Raw genomic sequence first — 18,777 nt, 5'->3', positions numbered from 1 at the left:
TTATTTTAATCAGCACTGATGAACTAAAATTTCACGCGAACTGATAATCAAGAATTTTTTTATTAGATAGCTACGATGGACTGAATAATATTGATCAATAATAATTTTATGTTTCGTTACCAACAAATACGTTTTTTATTTATTTATTTATTTCTGAAATTTTGCCCATTTACTGAAACATTTTCTCCCGCCATTCACACCACAAGATCGTAAATTAATTTTAGCTAAACTTTTAAATGTTATTTTTCTTCATCATAAAGAAATTTCATTAAAAAATCAATCAACTAAATAAATTTACATAGAATATGCTATAACTAACAAAAATCGACTACCAAACCGAAAAAATATTACAAAACCTACTTACTCTTTTTTTTCCTTCAAAAATGCTGATGACAATAATATGAAGTTCACTGAAAATAATTTATATTAAAATCCAAAATATATTTTTCTGGAAATAAAGAAAAGTTAAATGCTATTAAATAGTTTTTTTCAAAACATATCCGAAACGACAACTAGATTTATATAAATAAAACGAAATTTTGAATTATAATATGTGTTTAATATTATCAAATCTGATTAAAGAATTATCTATACATAACCTATTAAATATAACTTTTTTCTTATCTTCTGTCGGAGGATAGTAAGTACAGAAGAACTTAAAAAATGTAAGCGAAAACAATCTGCCATGCGAAGTTATGAAGAAATATTTATTCCATTAGGCTTTGTTTAATAAGGACGAGTGACAATGAACTCTTATAGCTGATAAAAATTTCTTCACTTCTATTCAAAGATAACTCAATCCACACAATTTCGCACTATCTACAATAACTCGGCTGGTATTCTCTCAGAAAAATTTAAACCGGGATATTGCTGCCTTGAACCATATACAATGCACTATAAAAAATGGATACTCAAATATCGCGAAACTTTCTCTGTTTTTGACGAAATAATTTCCGGATATATGCTCCGAACGAGCATTTCGTCAGTGACGAAATAACTATCGTCACATCTTCAATAAAACGAATTTCGTCAATAGTAAAAAAAATGTTTCTTCAATTTATTTTTTTTCAAGCAAATTTGTACGGTGTTAAAATATGATCAATGTTTTTCAAAATGTCTGTGCATAAACAACGAATATAAAAGAAAGGATATGAAAGAAAATATACATATTTGAATGAAAAGAACATCTCTTGATATTAAAAAGTTATAAATGACACCTGTCTTAGCTTTCTATTTTACGTTACATCTTGTTTTACTGGGCAAAATCGATAAAACTTCTGAGCAAATTCGATAAAGTCACTGAAATGGAAAAGATTAACATTTGATAATTAGTTCGAGAATTATTTATTGACAAAATTTGTTGTAAAAAATATCATACAGACTGTTCTACAGCCCGCATGAATACATCTACTGAGTTGAAATTTGATTTGCAATAAAGGGTCTTGTAAACTAACTGGAAAGTTTTTCGAAATCTCAAATTTTCCAAAGTTATTGCTATAAAATTTATTGCAATTTTTTCAAAAGTTATTGCCATTAAAGTTTTAAGTGTCTTTCTCAAATCTTTTCTCTAAATCATGACGATTAATCCATTGTTGTAGGAAAATGCATTTATCTCTCTCGAGATATTTATTTTATAAGCTCGCACTTGAGTTAATATCGAAAGTAGTCAAAAAAATAAAAAGTGTTAAAATGATCAGGAGCTGCCAGAAATAAATCTTAATATTTATATTACAGTTTTTAAATATATAAAAATTTTAGTTCAGGAAAGAGAAAACCAGTTCCTATTTGAAATGTCACAATTATATATTACAATAATACACAAAACTCATAAACAAGTAAAATTACTTCTCCTTGACTCCTTCTCAATAAATCAACCAATCTGTATTCCTAAATCTAATTCTTTTTCTTGAACCTTTAAATATTTTTCAAAACCAGGAAGTCATTATTTTTGTAATGATTTATACACATTAACAAAATGGTCGTACACAAAATTATAATAGTTACACATTTACTAACAAAAAGTTGTTTTTATGGAAGATATCCACTTTTTTCGAGGAAGAAAAGAATGAAAAAACAGAATTAAGTTAGAAGCAATCATGGAGGTTAGTAAGCGAAGCAAGCAGATGGTGGAGTTTTTTAGTAATAAAAAATACTGTAATTCTCAGTGAAATATTCAGAAAATAATTGAAATAAGAAACAGAAAATAGTCTTGGCTCTCAGAATATAACTTCATCAAATTTCAGACTCTTCAGTTAAAAAAAAGTTGCTTATCCTGTTCTGGTTGAAGTATCCAAGAAAAATGGTTGAACGCTTAAAATTGGTTGAACGTTTAACTTCGTGTTGCTTTAGGATAACATTTATGAGCTAAACTCCATATCGAATCTACAACACTAGTTTCAAAAGAAAATAAATGTAAGATGTTTAAAAATAAGCCCTCTTGACATGTTACACGCTTAAAGTTCATAATCTTAAAGCAATATAAACAAAATAAATCATCCTGGATTGTTAAAATGACATTACTTCTTAATGAGAAAAATGTTTAGAAATAAATAACGAATGAACAATTTCGTTAAAAAAAAACGATTCACATCAACACTGCTAAACTTTCATGATTGTCAATTTCAATAGAAAATGATAAATCTATTATAAGTAATGTTATTCTTTTTTAGACGTTTATTATTTTCGCAGGTTTTATCGACATAACTTTCAATTTTCCTTATTGATTCCCTATATTATTGAATCGGAATTATTTTGAAACCCGTTATAATCTCGTATTATTACTCTATATTATGTTATTTTCTGCTTAGTTTCTCCATTATTTCCAGTCAAATAAAAGCATATGAGTAATCAAATAACAGCGGAAAAACAAATATAATGTCCGAAGCTAAGAGAATATTGGCTTTTATCATTCTTGTCATAATGCCAAAAGTAACAAACTTATTCTTTCTAACATATTAATTTCCCCAGCAACTTCTCAATATAACAATAAGTACGTCAGATACAAATAAATAACCAATATTCTAAGGGAAATATCGAATAGTTAATCAAGTTATAGAAAAAAAATTGTGACAATAAATCGAATTTTAAAAAAAAAACATAACTGATTTTTATAACTCATAATGCTTTTAAATTAAACTTATAGCGAACTTTTTCTCAACTTTTAATAACGAAACACTACAATTAATGGAAAATTCTTAATTCTAACAATTGAAAGGAGTTTGATTAGAAAAATTATTTTATTTCTTCAACTGTCACAATAATACCGATACATTGTGCATGCTAAAGGAACAATATGATATCAAATGTTTTGAAATCAAAAATATTTTTTAATCCAGATTATCATAACGTGTACCTGGCTGTGCGCATCTACACACACTGGTTGTTTAGTCGGCTCCAAAGATCGAACTCACGATACCCAGCTCTCCACCAGCTGTGTGACAGCGACTTCGCTGCAGTAATGCTTTCGAATTCCAACATTCAAATGTATATTTCAAAAATTGAAAACGATTTCTAAAGAAAATCTAATAAAAAAAACGGAAGAAATATAAATACTTTATTTTCTGCGTTCTGCGTAGGAAACGGAATAATTATACACTACAACTTGCAATATTAGTTGCAAAGATTATCTACATAAGCAACTTATAACTAAGAGAAATTATAAGACTATGCTTTCAATACAACTGTCAGTTTTTGTTGGCAATATGGCAAAGCCGGGGATATTTCGGCTTGGATAATCTGACATGAAATAGAACGCATTGTTTTATAGTTTTTCTGTCCTCAAATTAGCAGTCTTAACTGTTGGTCGTTAAAACCTTGTGAGAATAAATTATCTAGTTTTCTAAGCAGGACGCAGTCAACGATATATTTCTATCTCTTTTCATTTTTCTTTCAAATCTTCGGTCATTTTTGGAACATTTGATACAATAACAATGATAATTACAATTCTTCTATGCAAAAGTTTTCTATCAAACTTTAATTCTTACTCTACAAAATGTTCACAAAAGCATTTATTTCACTTTCAATTTGGATCGTGGAATTTAAACTATAGACGTCAAACAATAAGTAGGAAACTCATCAGTGCATGCGAACTGAAATGATAATCAACAACAACTGAACTTAAAAACCGATTGCATGATAATTCCTATCAAAACTTTCTCTATTACCTTGAACTAAAATGCTTTTCAAGCAACGAGAATTTGCAATTTTGAAAAAAAATTTTTTATCAGTTTTATATATTATCTTACAACTGATTAAGGACAAATTACGAAAGTTTCTGTTGCATAGCAAAATAAACAAATTGCCAAAAGGGCAAATGGGAAATAAAGAGATACATGTGTTACTCCAACAAACTAAGTTCAGTTTTTGATTTTCATTTGTTTCAAAATTCTTTCCTAAGTTTCAAAGCATGCTGTTAGCTTCTTAAAGCATCGAATAAATATGAACAAATTGAGCAGGCAAAAGTATAATTTGTGTTACAAAATATTTCACCTGTTTGTTTTGAAATAATTTTTGCATAAAATGTTATCATTTTTCGTATCAGCAAAAAGAAATAAATGTACTTTTTTTAAAAACAATGACATATTAAAACTTTTAATGAGATAGAAAACTGAAATTTTAACCAAATTTCCCTAGGAAGACACTGTACTAATTCTCTTTAGGTTATTCATCTATAAATCACAGGATGATGAATCGTACATTTAGGTTAACAGGAAGAAAAAAACCTTTAACAATTGGTAATTAGTTCGGTAATTTTAAGTTTTTGGTAAACAATATACAGGGTTATTCATAATTCCCTCCGGGATTTCGAAGCGCTATAGTAAAAAAACGATGACGAATATGGCAAAAAAGAACATATGAAATTATTCCGAAAGTATTCAAGTTTTAAATTAATCAGTCGCCGGTAGATGGCAGTAACATGTACCACTGCAGTCAGTTGTAGTAAAGAAAAATGGCGTTTACAGGCGGAGGGAATTATGAATAACCCTGTACAACGCGGTAGAGGCAGATCTGCAGCCTGAAAAAATGAAGCAATAGAATTTAAATTCAATGAGTTAAAGGTGTGTTTGTGATTAGCACTATTTAATCAATTTCATTCCAATTTCGAGATTTTTTATTTATAATTTCACAGTTTTAGACTACGAACAAAATTCAACACCTGTGCCTTGTTCTGCATTAAAGGTAAAATATTCCAAACACGATTCACTTCCAAATAATAATTTTTCAACTTTGCACTTAGTTACAGTTATTTAGATGTAAGAGAGACAGTAATTCAGTTATTCATCCTTGAATTTTTTAGAAATTACAAAATCAATTCTTGATAAATTTCTGAACATGAGTGGAAAAAAAAAACTTACTTTTTCGAGATTTTATATTTTAGTACAAATATAACTCTGATAATATAACAGATTTTTTCAGTAGCTATTAGGTTGTTTTTTTATAATTAGAAAATACCAAAATATATTTTTGCTTGCAAGTAGAGCATCAGAAAAAAAAAAATACATTAAAAGGGACACCGATATCACATTTCGTCTAAGAGTTAAACATTTGCTTTATGTTATAAATCTATTTAATTTTAACATGCTTTTTTTACCGAAGTAAAAAATTTTAAAAAAAGATGAAAACTGATTTAAAAATTAATGTTTAAAAAAGAATTCATTATTATTATTTTTTGGAGAGTGAAATATTATTTTTATAGTAAAAACATGATAGGAAAACGAATGACGAAATATTGTAATATCTAAGATTTAGATTATTTTAATGCTGTAAATATTCCGTAATTAAATGTAAGAAAACTGAACATTTGTTTTACTAAAATCTCTTTTAGACTCAAGCATTAGACAAGGCATCTATAAATTTAAAGCTAGGAACTAATACAAAAATACAGTCGAACTCGTTTATAACGAGATCATAAGAATGGAGAAAATTCGCTCGTTAAATCAGGGAGCTCGTTAAAATCGAATCATCCGAAAATACCATTCGTAAAAGTTTTATTACACAAGAATGAATTGAAAAATGGTTAAAATTTTCGCTTACCTTTTTTTATTATTTTTATTATTTACAGTGAAGTGGGGAAAAAAAACGTCTGGATTTTATTTGTGTTTAAACCGCTATCTAACTGACGTAAAATTGGGATTTTTTTTTCAAGAAAATAACTTTTTATTTTCGTATTATCAATGATATGTGTTTATAGAATGAAAGCAGCACAAAAAGTGAAGATCAGATCAGATCAGATATAAGATTCACTAACAATTTGTTGAGATTTAGCACAGACAAGAGCGCATATCCTCTCACAATTACATTTAATGAGGAAATAGTAAGCTGGTAGTGAAATATAGTTATACTTAGTTAATGTAACTAGAATTATAGTAAAAGTTTTCCAGTGCTTAAGGACATTACTTATTGAGAATATGGACATTTATTATAATTTGAATATTATTATTTTATATTATAGAAGTCAAAATTCTTCTAATTTTTTTTTTTTTTTAATTCTTGCATTCAGGTAAAATTTATGTTAATTTTTTTTCTCTCTGTGTTAAAAAAAAAATTACCTCGCAGCTGTTTCAAAACATTTACTCACAACTCTTTTCTAACTTTCGTAACTCAAAAATTATTAATGAAATTCTGAACGTTTCTAAAAAAAATGTCTGAAGAACTGTCTGATAACAAAATGTTGTCGATACAGTTGTATATTTGGGCGTTATTTTTTCTCAAAGTTGAAGTTTTTTTTTCCCTTCGTAATTCAGTTTAGCAAAAACTATAAGTAGGGGAATTCTTTCATCTATGTACTCTTAACGTCTGAAAATGATCAAGGCGTCTCACTTTAAAATGTCAAATTAGTTTTGGAGTAATTAAATTGTTTATATTGACAGTTTTTCGGATTTTTCGATATAAAAAAAAATATCGCAAAAAATTATAATTTTTTGCAGTCACTCTTACGGCTGTATGAAAAAAAAAGCTTTGACCTTTTAATTTTCCTAATGGTGTTTATGTACATAATCCCAAAAGGTTAAAAAGAAATATGTATTTTTTTTTCGCCTTTTGGACGGAAACACTGCCAAAAATTCTCCTTTCCATAAAATAAATTGGATGCTAAAGCTTGCTAAGCTTGATGCTAAAATCTATATTATATTCTGAATTTTCCCCTCTCGACTTTCATCCTTTTTTCTCTTGTAGAAGTATGTGTAAGAAGATATCAGACTGTCTTTTTCCCCTATCGATAATTTTAGTCATTTGGATGGGGGTTTTTTTTCTGTCTCTAAATCTTATGGTTTGAATCTACTTTTCATTCTCTACAAAAGCTAACTAAATATATAGTTTCTGGTCGTTCAAAAATTATGAAAACAGGATTCTGCGATTTGTTTATTGTTATTTACAATAAGGAAGAGGTGTATGCCTGCATAAGATACTAAATTAAAAATTATTGTTGTGGCTATTTCTTAGGGTCCAGCATAATAATTGCGTGAAAAAGATACACAAATTGATTGTAAAATATTTTTAATTAGCACTTTTTTTCTGGCTAAGAAAAATTTTATATTAGTCGTAACATATTTGTCGCAAGAAATATAATAAACTATCCATCACCTTTTTTGTTGAAAATATTCCAGATTTTTCCAAATAAGCTTAATAATTCACTTATTCATACTTCGGTAATTTTATTTACGTCGCACTAGAGCTGCACAATGGGCTAATGGCAACGGTCAGGGAAAGATCCCAGAGGAGGATTCGGAGATAACATACATACGTCACATTCCGTTTCCCAGAGAGGACACATTCACACACCATCCATCCATCCATCCATCCTCAGATCGTAATTTTGACCTGAACCAGAATACGATTAATCTCGGATCCAGTATTCCCAGAGGTATTGATTTTTTATGGGAACGCGGAGGACTTTGTTACCCCGACAGATTTAGCGTGCAACAGTCGCCATTTTTTACACGGTCTTCAGCCGGTGGGGTTCGAACCCACGATCTCTCGAACATGCTCCCAAACCCCTACCAGCTAGACTACCCCGGCTAATACATATTTTTTTGTAATTTTTTTAGTTTCAATTTTTGCAGCGGTATTTTTCAAATTCAAAATAAAAGTTACTGAATTTAGCTATTACATACGAAAATTGAAGACTTTTGTAACAGACACGATGGGCGTTTCATTACGGAAATTGGGAGTTTTTAGGATATAAGATTTGTATAAAACTTTAAAATACAATTTTTTTAAACAAATGAAAAACAGAATATTCTAAATACTGTTTGATTTAAAGAACGGATATTTACGCACTACGGTGCTATCTCGATGATTGAATAGGCAAACTTTAAATTTAGCTTAATTAAACGTTGCAGCTGATAGATAGATTGTGAAATCACATGGAAATATACAGAAAAGCTCGATGTAGCGAGTACAGCATATTACGATAAATCCGCTATTACGTCAAATTTCCTTATCACCCTCAATAAAGATACATTTATAACGATATATTTATAACGATATATTTGTAACGAGTTAAAAAATCACTAGCCTGCCACTATAACGACAGAGTTGTTATCAGAAAAATACATTTTCTGCGGTTAAAGACTGCGATATTATACGAAAAAGACTTAAATGGAAGATATTTTTATCTATTTCTGGTATCAATAGAGAAAAGCAAAAAAAGAGCAACATTTCCTTCTTGAAATTTTACCCCATTATATTAATAAAGCAATACGAGTGCGACCACCGGTTGCTGTAATCTTGTTCCCAACAAAAGGAAAATTCTGTTGCTGTTTTTAAAATTTCTGTCCTTCACTTGAAAAAATTCACCTTTCCTTGATCACATATCTATTATGCTCCTTTACTTCCCTAAACTACAACTTACTACGAGGGTCACTCTGAAATTTTTGAGATACAACTAGGTTTCTAAAGTTACACTTACAAAATTTTAGATGTGTTAAAAGTATTCTCCTCCAGCATCAATGCACTTTTGTAGACGAATTTTCCACAGATTAAAAGCCTTCCTGTGTGTACTCCATCCTGAAGAAAATTGCGACCTCTGCTAAATTCTTTAAACCATCTGAATACAGTAGCACGAGCTGGAGATTCATCACCACATGCTAATTGCAACCGTTGAACGCATTCTTCTTGATTTAATGCTGCTTTAAAATCGTAGAAAATCATAACGCGAAAATGCTTACGCGTCAACTCCATTTTCTCTTCTGTTTAAAATTTATTGAAGTTGAATTACAAGTTGAGGTAAATCAGTAAAAAATCGTCTGCTGTGCTATAATACTTTGTATTTTAAAATTAAACCATTATTTTTACTTTGTAAATTCTCGTCTGCGCGCATCTCAAAAAATTTCAGAGTAACCCTCATATTAAAATCAAAATTCACTGTTATCAATGATGTCAAAAGGCGCTGTTATCAATGATGCCACACTCATCACACTCATTATTTTCTTCTTATTAAAAACTTGTTATAAAATAGAAACTTATTTCTACATAGAAATTCCTGTCTTTTATAAAGTACAGAGCTTAGCAACTCAATATATAATCTTTTCTAGATACGTATTTTAAATCAAAATAGTCGACCATTATAAAAGAAAAAGAGGCTCGTTATAACGAAGTTCACTCTCGAAAAACACATCCATTTTTAAAGACCGATTCATATTTTCGACTAAAATTATAAGGAGTAACCACAAAAACCTGGTCCAAATAGTGCAACTAGGAACGCACTCCACCTTCTTAGTGTTAATTTTACTTTTTGCATTTTACTTGAGGTATTATTTCCGATGCATTTTTTTACACTAAATCGAATGAAACCAATCTTGAGACCAATATTTGTGCTCACCATTAATTGTCGATGCGACGAATTGTTCTCACGACGGATTGTTCAACGACAAATTGTCGTTACTAGGAACTGTGCGCGACGAACTGACGCGAAATCATTCATTATTTTAATTTTATTTTTCTTTCAGGTCGAATTTTATAATTTAAACCATTTAATTACAAGGTAAAATATTAAAGAGCAAATTTATTTTTTTGAAATTATTCAATTTGAATTTCCGTTTTGGCTTTTTGATGGGTATTTTTTATTCCGAACTAAGGAAGTTTTTAATTTTATTTTCATTCAGGTTGCGTTCAATAATTTAGACTTCTTTAACGCCGTTGAAAAATCAAAAGAATAAATAAATGAAAAAGAAATCGAAATAAAGTTTTTTCAATGTAAAATTTCATTTTTGTTTTCAAAACACTTATATATGTAATTTATAATTTTATTTCGAATAAATTTTTCCTTTCATTAAAAGAATAAATATAAACAAAATCGATTATTTTAATTAAATTGCTTAATGTAAATATTTATATAATATTCGATATAAATCTATATAAAACGTCAACTTTTTTGACAGATTAAATTTAATAATTTTACGTAACTTAATGTATGATCTGGTTGCACTCCTATGAGAAAATTTCTGTATGCACTCTTACGTGACAGTAGTTACTAAAACTGTCTAAATTGAAATATTTTTCATCGGAAAATATGACACTTTTCCAATTAATATTCTCCTGTATCCATTTAATTCATTCAGGTTGCTTCTTTGCGTAAGAATTTATGAAGTTGTGTTAAAAGCGATTTTCCATTGATTTTTACAAATTTGGTTAAATCGCAGTCTTCTAACAGTTGATTAAGATATATTTTTGCGATACTTACTTGCAATTTGACAAGAATATATTTTGTTCAGAACAGCAAGACGAACAATATTCATTTTATCAAGTTAAGTTGTCATGGATTTTCTCATCTTATTGTATTAAATTTAATTTTCAAAAGAATCAACCAACAAAAATCTTACAAAATGCATGAATAATTTTATTCATTCATTTGAATAAAAAATACAACATTGTCACAATGCAGATGCATCAATCTACATTTTTAACAAACTTTTTAAGCTATATCTATTTCAATTTACATGATTAAATTGATGTCACTAATCTATATAATCTTGTATAACATCTGCTTAAAAATTAAATATGTAAAAAAAATAATTTTATTATATCTTGTTAATTTCAATTTAATATATTTACAATGAATGTTAAACAAAAATTCACAAGGAAGCAAAAATCACGACCAGGAGTGCATAATAATAAAAGCTCTAATCATTGTACAGATAGCTTAAATTTCAGATTTTTAAACACAACAAAAAAGATGGGATACACAATACCATGTTTTTAAAAGTATTACAATCAAAATTCATCTAATTAAACAAAAAGAGAACTAAAAAAAATAAGTGCTAAAAAACTGAACAAGTTTGAAGAAAATGCAAGTACTAGAAAATTAAAAAAACTTAAATATTAAACAAAATAATATCATCATTTCATTTTAATGTATTTCTGTAAATGATGCAATGTCAATCTACAATAATTTAGAAAAATGTATATAAAGGGAATTTCGTTCTTATTGTCAGGGTAACAGAATATTATTTCCTGATAAATTTTTATTTATATTGGAGATATTCCGATATCATAGGAATGCATAGCCTACAGCTTGAATGGTCAGCATGCAGCGTCCTGTTTTCCGACTAAAAATTAAAAGGAAAAACTTACAATTTATAACTGCTTTTCAAACTAATTCAAATAAGTTTTGATAAAACACCAACATTAAAATTCAGAAATATAGAGGCACTAATTCTGTTATTGTCAAAACATTTAAATCTTTCAATTTTTTTTAAACATATATTTTTAAGCAATACATGTTATGTAATTCATATACAGTTAAAAAATAATAAATTTAATTATCCACGTTTACAGTTAAAAACAGTTAATTTATGAAAGAATTACAAAGTTTACAAATCTTCAAATGTATTAGGGGGACCGGAAAGTATTGTCGTTTCAGTGCATTTGATATTTGTTATCAAGATTTTATTTTTAATCAATAATGTATTCACGCTCGTTAGAAACCTCTCCATTCTAGATTGAAAATGAATCAAAGTGAATAAAAAAAAAAAATTTTTTTTAAGACTAACGAATATTTAATGCATTGAAACGACATTACCTTCCTGTCCCCCTAATATCATATTTTTTAACTTAAAAATATTATACATATACTTAAGTCTTTCAATTTTTGAGATAAATTGATGTTTTTTTGGTAACACTAAGGAATAATTAAGTTATAATATACTGATATAAAAATGAACTCATTTCAGCCCCCGAATGCCACAAATTTCTTTCTGGCCCTCTTTCGCAAAAGATTATGTGTCACAAAAGTTTGCCTACCATATCAAATCCTGGTCATGCTAAATGCAATCAATAAAAAGCAATGCCCCAGTTTTTTATGTGCAATAAATTTAAATATAGAGGCTTGCCAGGGATTTAAGATAAATTTTAAAATAAAAATCCAGTAACATATTTTAATCAGATACCCAGTTAATGGAGAGAAAATAGAACCTGGACAAATCTATTTCCTATTGATGATGTTATATGTGAAAGCATATGTACAAACAGAAAAAAATATTTTAAAGGCAATAAGTGAAAATTAATATTACTTTGGCCCATTAGTATTTCAAGTATTGTATTTCTTCAATAAGAATTTAAAATTTCTATTCAATGACAGTAAGTCTACTTACAGATCACATTTTCTTTGGACCCTATTTTTGAAAATTATGTCAAAATGAAGATACTTGGCACCATAGTATTTTTAGTACAGAAAAATATTGATGCTTTATAGCACAAATTTTAAGCAACAAAATTTTATCTGGTACATATTTTCTATTGCAAAAAAAAATTCTATAATTCTGAAGTAAATAAAAATAATAATTTGAAAAGTTAATATTAAAATAAATTACTTATGGATGAATATTTTTTAATAATTTTGATTTGTTTTTAAAGTTTATCACCCTTGATTCTCAATTCTTTGTCAAAGTTTACAAACATATTTTAACTACATATATTACAAAACATATTACAAACTAATTTTTGAATATGAATAATAAACAGGTACACAGGTTAATATTCCACGCAATTTATATTTTCTTAAATCTGGAAAAAGATAAAAATTGTTTCACCAACAAAAATCACAAAATTAGTCAACAAAAATCACGTAAGTAGAAGAGAAACTTGCATATTAACAAAAAAACTGTGATAAATTTTCTGAAATAATTAAAGGAAAAGCTTCCACCAAAATAAAATGCACATCAATTTAATGCAAGTAATTTCTTATCAATATAATAATTTTAATTTGCTCTTGAATTTTGCTTTGGGAGTATCAATGGCTTTAAAACAATGTTTCTAAATTAAAGTTACTTTCTTAGCATAAAAGTGGACAGCGATATATTAGTTAGAAGTAAAAAAAAATCACAAATTTAATAAAATATCATAAATAATTTCAAAATTAAGTACCAATGATATTACTTCTAATAATTCAGAAATATAAAACACAATAGACTTGCATTCAACGTTAAATGTTGAAATAAAATGAAAATACCTTAAGATCTTAATTTGAACACAAAAAGAGAAATAAAATATGCAGTCATATTCTGTTCACTTTAATTAGTTTTCGGTAACAATTTACATTGAACTGAATTTTAAATAAAAAAGTCAACCTTTGTTAAAATAAAATAAATAAATAAAGATATTGGGTCTTTTTAAATCAAATGTCTGCTACGCTCAGTAGATATCTTTGCTTTGAAATCTATCAGGTGCATTTTTTATTGAATAGACCACTCATCTAAAATTTTTGGTCAAATAATAGATTTCTACTATTCAAATAATAGATATATTTTATATCTATTCTTTTTTGTTAAATTTCTAATAGAAAACTGAAATGGGCATTACATATGCACTGACCTACAAATATCAATACATTAACAGTAAATATGAACAAATAATGCCAAGTATCTCTATGCATCACAAAACTTGAACCACTCAAAATAATCTTAAAGGTTAGGTGGTTATCCTCAATGCATATCACACCTCTGATTCACACATGCACAAGCATTTCATTTTACACGTAGTTTCAAAACAGTTGCACACTGGAAAACTGAATTCAACTAAAATAGTCCTTAAACTGGAGAATTGTTCTACCGCTAATTAAACCTCTTGAAAAAAAATTAGGAAATTTTTGTGGGTGGATTTATAAATTTTCTAATAACATTCACATACATACTACATGCAAATTTCTATTTATTATTATTTTTTTAGGAAGGATCACTTAAATTGATTAAGACTACAAATATTTTCAGACTGATGTAATTAAACAATCTTTGTGTGAAACTTAATTGAAATTTTCGTTTTAAACTTAATTTTCTCTTTTTCTTTTTGATAAAAACATTTTGACTGCAGCAATTAGGTAAATTTAAAGGAAAGATTCCTTTCTAACAATTGCTTCTGCAAGGATAGTTAAATAAAGCATAATAATAGTACGTATTCAAAAGCAAGTTTATAGTATGTCCAATCACGCTTTCAAAACTGTCAGTTATAAGGTGAAATATAAAATGTTTATAACCAAAATAAAAGACAACATATAAATTCAGAAAGAGTAATTTGGAGAATATCAATCCTCATTTATTATTAAGTAAATATTTAAAAAAAATTTAGAATAACAGAGTATTTAAGTTTTTAAAATGAGTCTAAATTAAATAAATAGAAAATCTTTCATAAAATACCAAGGTAAATGATAAAAATATGAAAGAATTTCTAATAGTTACTTTTGTATACATTAATCTCTAGACGATCACTAAAGAATATTTGACAATTGCATAACAAAAAGTGCTTTTTAACTTATAATTTAAATGTTAAAAAATACCATTTTAAGAGAAATGAAGGCACTATTTAAAAAAATATTCAATTTTTAATGCTAACTTAACACTTTATGTATATTGTAAAGAAAAATTAAATGCAAACTTTCTTTCCTAAAGAGTTTCAGTTTCTAACAATAAAAGAAACTCTACTATTTGAATAGGGATACTAGCAGAGTACCTACTAATTTTTCTCAATATTTCGAACTATGTATCAACAAAAAAACACCAAACAAATCCAAAATAAAAATACTAAAAAGACTCAATTGAAAATTATATTAACCTGGACCTCAATATCAATTTCAATAATGCAATTTTTTTAATATAATAAAAAAAAATTTGAATTTAATGGTGCATTTCCTATGCTAATAAAAAATAAAAGAACTCTTTTAGATCAGTTACATTACTGGGTGACCCTCAATTTTACAAAATATTTTAAATCACAAAAAAAAACTTTATTTTTGAAAAATGTAAAAAATTTTCTTGAACTTTATTTTTTAAGACTTTTCTTGGATAATTTTAGGAACGACTTTTTAAAACTCTAATTTTAAAAAAAAATATATATATATAGATACATATTTGTTAGAAGTGAATCATCCATAAGAAGTTATAGTTAAATGAATCATCCATTAAGGAAATAGACAAGTAAAACAAGTACCATATGTAAAAAGGAATGTCAACGCATGAGATTTTCATGAACTTTTAATTTAACCAATAGAAAAGAGGGAAGTAATTAATGTAAACAATACTGTAGCAGTGTGTTGTGATTGAGAATATTAAAAAAAGAAAAAAGTGTTTAACATTAGAACACATCAGTTGAAGAAAGGGCCGAAACAGAAGAAATTTATCAAAAGTACATGAAGAAATAAAGATGTTGATATAGTTTGAAGTATAAACATATGACACAACTCTCAAGTTATTATTTTAATATAGTGTTAAAAATATTTGACTTTCAGTAACGCAAATCTTCGACATCATTAAATATCTAGTGTTTCCCCCTCCGAGTTCTTGATACCAATGCCTGACTAAAATTTAAGTTATTTAAATAAAATTGTAAAAAAAGACGCAACAGACAAAACACACAACATTCTTCTAATTAGGATAAATGCAACTGGAATAAATGTTTAATTATTATTTAAATAAAAAAAACTATTATTGTATTACTTTAAATATAACTTTTAGTATCTAGCAAAATAATAAAATACTTAAAATATATACAAATGAATAAAATAATTTTACAGTAGTCTTAGTAGTTATTAATTAACTGACATTTTTATAAATTTGGGATAATAAAATATGTTAGAATTGATCTTTAAATTATTTGTGAGAATTAACTTATTTCTATATTTCTGTTTATCACAATAAAATGTTTATGTACAATGTAAAAAAAAAAAAATGCAGTGACCAATAATGTCAGTAAATAAAATACAATTTCACAACCATCAATCCATATAAGATGGCATCACATTAGTGTAAATGCAAAAACAAAGTTAAATGCATATTAAGTACAAATGCAATAATCACAAGTAGAGAAAATTTCCGTATTGGTACCTGCTCATGCTAATTACAACCGACCATCATATTTTAAGTTATCAATTTTCTTTTATTAAGTGATTTCGATATTTGCCTGGGGTTTGCTGAGTTATACCCTTTAAGTTGGTCCCCTTTTGTAATGCGTTTTTAGTTTCTTGTGGCCACTGTCCAGAAATCAACAAAACTTGTGAATTATTCTGGAGAAAGTACCAATACAGAAATCTTCCCTACAAATACATTCAGTAGTTAAAATCCCAGACTTTAAGGTAATGATGATAACAATGGTTGCTGGGTTTCTGGGTCTTCTGACATAAGTTCTACTTTCACCCATTCCCTCTGTTTCGAAGATAAACGAATTGAATCTATCACAGCCTGAATGTACTGTCCATCTTCAAATGATGCAGCTATTGCAACAGGCTCTTTCACCCAGCTCTGCAGATCATCTTGAGAAGCAAATGCTTCTTTAAGAGCACCAACCATTTTAACTAAGCCTTTCATATAAGGTTTTGGTAATAAATTTTCAGCAGAGTCTGGTACAGACATATTTATATTGTTAAAGCTCATTGCAGAAGATTGTTTAAGGTCCTCAATATCCAAATATAAGACTTCTTCCTTAATGGAATTTATCTTTTGTCCATAAAGATCTCCACCACGTACAACTACGTAGCCATTAGATCCACAAAGTAACACTTCCTGACTAAACTGCCCTGGCAAATGCTCATTCAGTGTAACAGTAGCACAACCTCCTCCTTCTAGTTCCATTTGAAATGCACAGAAGTCATCGCTGGTTATTTGCCTAATGCCCTCAAAATGACAAGTTTTAGTGAACGTTTTGACCATCCCATGAACTCTTTTGGCACGCTGACCTGTTGTATAGGCAATTATATCAATGATATGACTTCCTACATTAGTAAGCAATCCACCACCCATTAGTGCATCACAAGACCAATCATAATGATCATGTAATAAACTACCACACTGAACTTGCACATCACAAATAGTCAGATCACCAATATATCCTTCCTTAACAGCTTTTCTCATCTGTGCAAATGCGGGTAAAAAGCGCAAGCTGTGGAATAAAACGGATATTAAAGAAGGATAATACTGGGCAGCATGGACCATTTTCAGTACTTCAGTTTGGCATAATCCGGCCGGACGATCACATAAAACATGTTTTCCAATGCCAAGAGCTTTGACAGTAATTTGAGAATGAAGATGTGGAGGGCAAATTATACAAACTAGATCTACACCTTTTCTTAGTAAAACCTCATCAACTTTATCAGTAAAGAAGGGTATTTCTAATTCTTTAGCAATTTTTTCAGCTGTTTCCTTGCTTCTTCCCCAAATAGCTTCAACTTTAAATCCCCGAGATCGTAAACATGGCACTAGAACACGAATTATTTTACCAGTGCCAAAAACACCGACACTGGGTAACATATTCAAATTTTTTATAGCACTGTCACATAAAAAAGCAACATTAGTCCCTATGATTTCATTAAAAAAAATCAGACGATAGCTACTCTTTAGGACTGACAGCAGTCACTTTTAGATAGTAAACAAACAATCACCATTTAATGTTAACTACGATAACAATGCAATTTCGAAATATCGATATTTTCATTATCGATATTATTATCTTTTCGATATTTTGCTTGTTTTATTGTTATCAATATTTTTAAGGTTTTTGGTCAACCGAAGGCTTTTGGTACGACTTATCTTATACTACATCCATCTACGCAAGCGATTCTTCGGCCCTAAGCTGGCACTAGAAAAATCCTATAGGCATCCAACTGCCAAACAAATGTGACTTGTATTTGCATGAGATCTCATGCAGAGTTGATAGATACTTTATTTACGTCACACCAGAGCTGCACAAAAAGCTATTGGCGACGGTCTGGGAGACATCCCAGAGGATGATCGGAGGACATGCCATCCTCATGGTAGGCACGTGAGGTTGACATGTCTGCTCCACTCCTCCAGAAGAGCTCCTTCCAGAGGGTTTGTGAGGGTGGTAGTTGTCCAGAAATTCGTCTACCTAGAATGTCCTAAACATGTTCGATTGGGTTTATATCTGGAGAACACGCTGGCCAATCCATTCGCATGATTCATTCCTCCAAAAGCAAATCATTCACCCAGTTAGCAAGAGTTGACAAGCAGTTGTCGTCCATAAACATGAAGTCATCTCCAATTGTTGCCGCGTATGGGTTTCAGTATCTCATTCCAGCATCGACGACCGGCCAGAGCTCCATTTCGAATGATACGGATATAGGTGCATCCATCCAGCATAGGTGCATCCATCCATAGGTGCATCCATGCATGCAGCAAATTTTTCACTTTCGTGCACGAACGCAGGATTTTTTAAATGACACTTTCCTTCCAAATAAAAATATGCCTAGTATCAGAATGAACAAACAAAAAAAAAAATGGGACTCGTCAAAGAAAAGAATATTGCGCCACTCATTTCTCCTCCAGTTCACATGCTCTG

At 28.8% G+C, this 18,777-nt stretch overlaps 2 protein-coding genes across 3 annotated transcripts in view; both read right to left on the bottom strand.

Annotated features, from left to right (window-relative positions):
* LOC107452589 (probable cytochrome P450 49a1) overlaps positions 1-6,171 on the bottom strand; it is a 32,558-nt gene extending 26,387 nt beyond the window's left edge. The window contains exons 1-3 of one of the 2 annotated variants that reach the window (XM_071179767.1): positions 6,034-6,171; positions 3,353-3,521; positions 365-410 (exon numbers count right to left, since the gene is read on the bottom strand). The gene's annotated coding sequence lies outside the window, so the exon portion shown is untranslated. Of the gene's footprint in view, positions 1-364; positions 683-3,352; positions 3,522-6,033 lie in introns of those variants that run through there. The other variant, XM_043042934.2, reaches the window with a different exon arrangement.
* Positions 6,172-10,816: 4,645 nt separating this feature from the next.
* LOC107452588 (glucose-fructose oxidoreductase domain-containing protein 1) lies at positions 10,817-18,091 on the bottom strand. Its single transcript, XM_071179766.1, has one exon. The coding sequence runs from the start codon at positions 17,727-17,729 to the stop codon at positions 16,554-16,556; it is 1,176 nt and encodes a 391-aa protein (XP_071035867.1). The 5' UTR covers positions 17,730-18,091; the 3' UTR covers positions 10,817-16,553.
* Between the last annotated feature and the right edge of the window lie 686 nt (positions 18,092-18,777).

This window comes from Parasteatoda tepidariorum, chromosome 4 (genome assembly GCF_043381705.1).
Source record: "Parasteatoda tepidariorum isolate YZ-2023 chromosome 4, CAS_Ptep_4.0, whole genome shotgun sequence".
In the NCBI taxonomy this organism is placed as follows: domain Eukaryota; kingdom Metazoa; phylum Arthropoda; class Arachnida; order Araneae; family Theridiidae; genus Parasteatoda; species Parasteatoda tepidariorum.
This window is presented reverse-complemented; position numbering and strand designations above follow the sequence as displayed.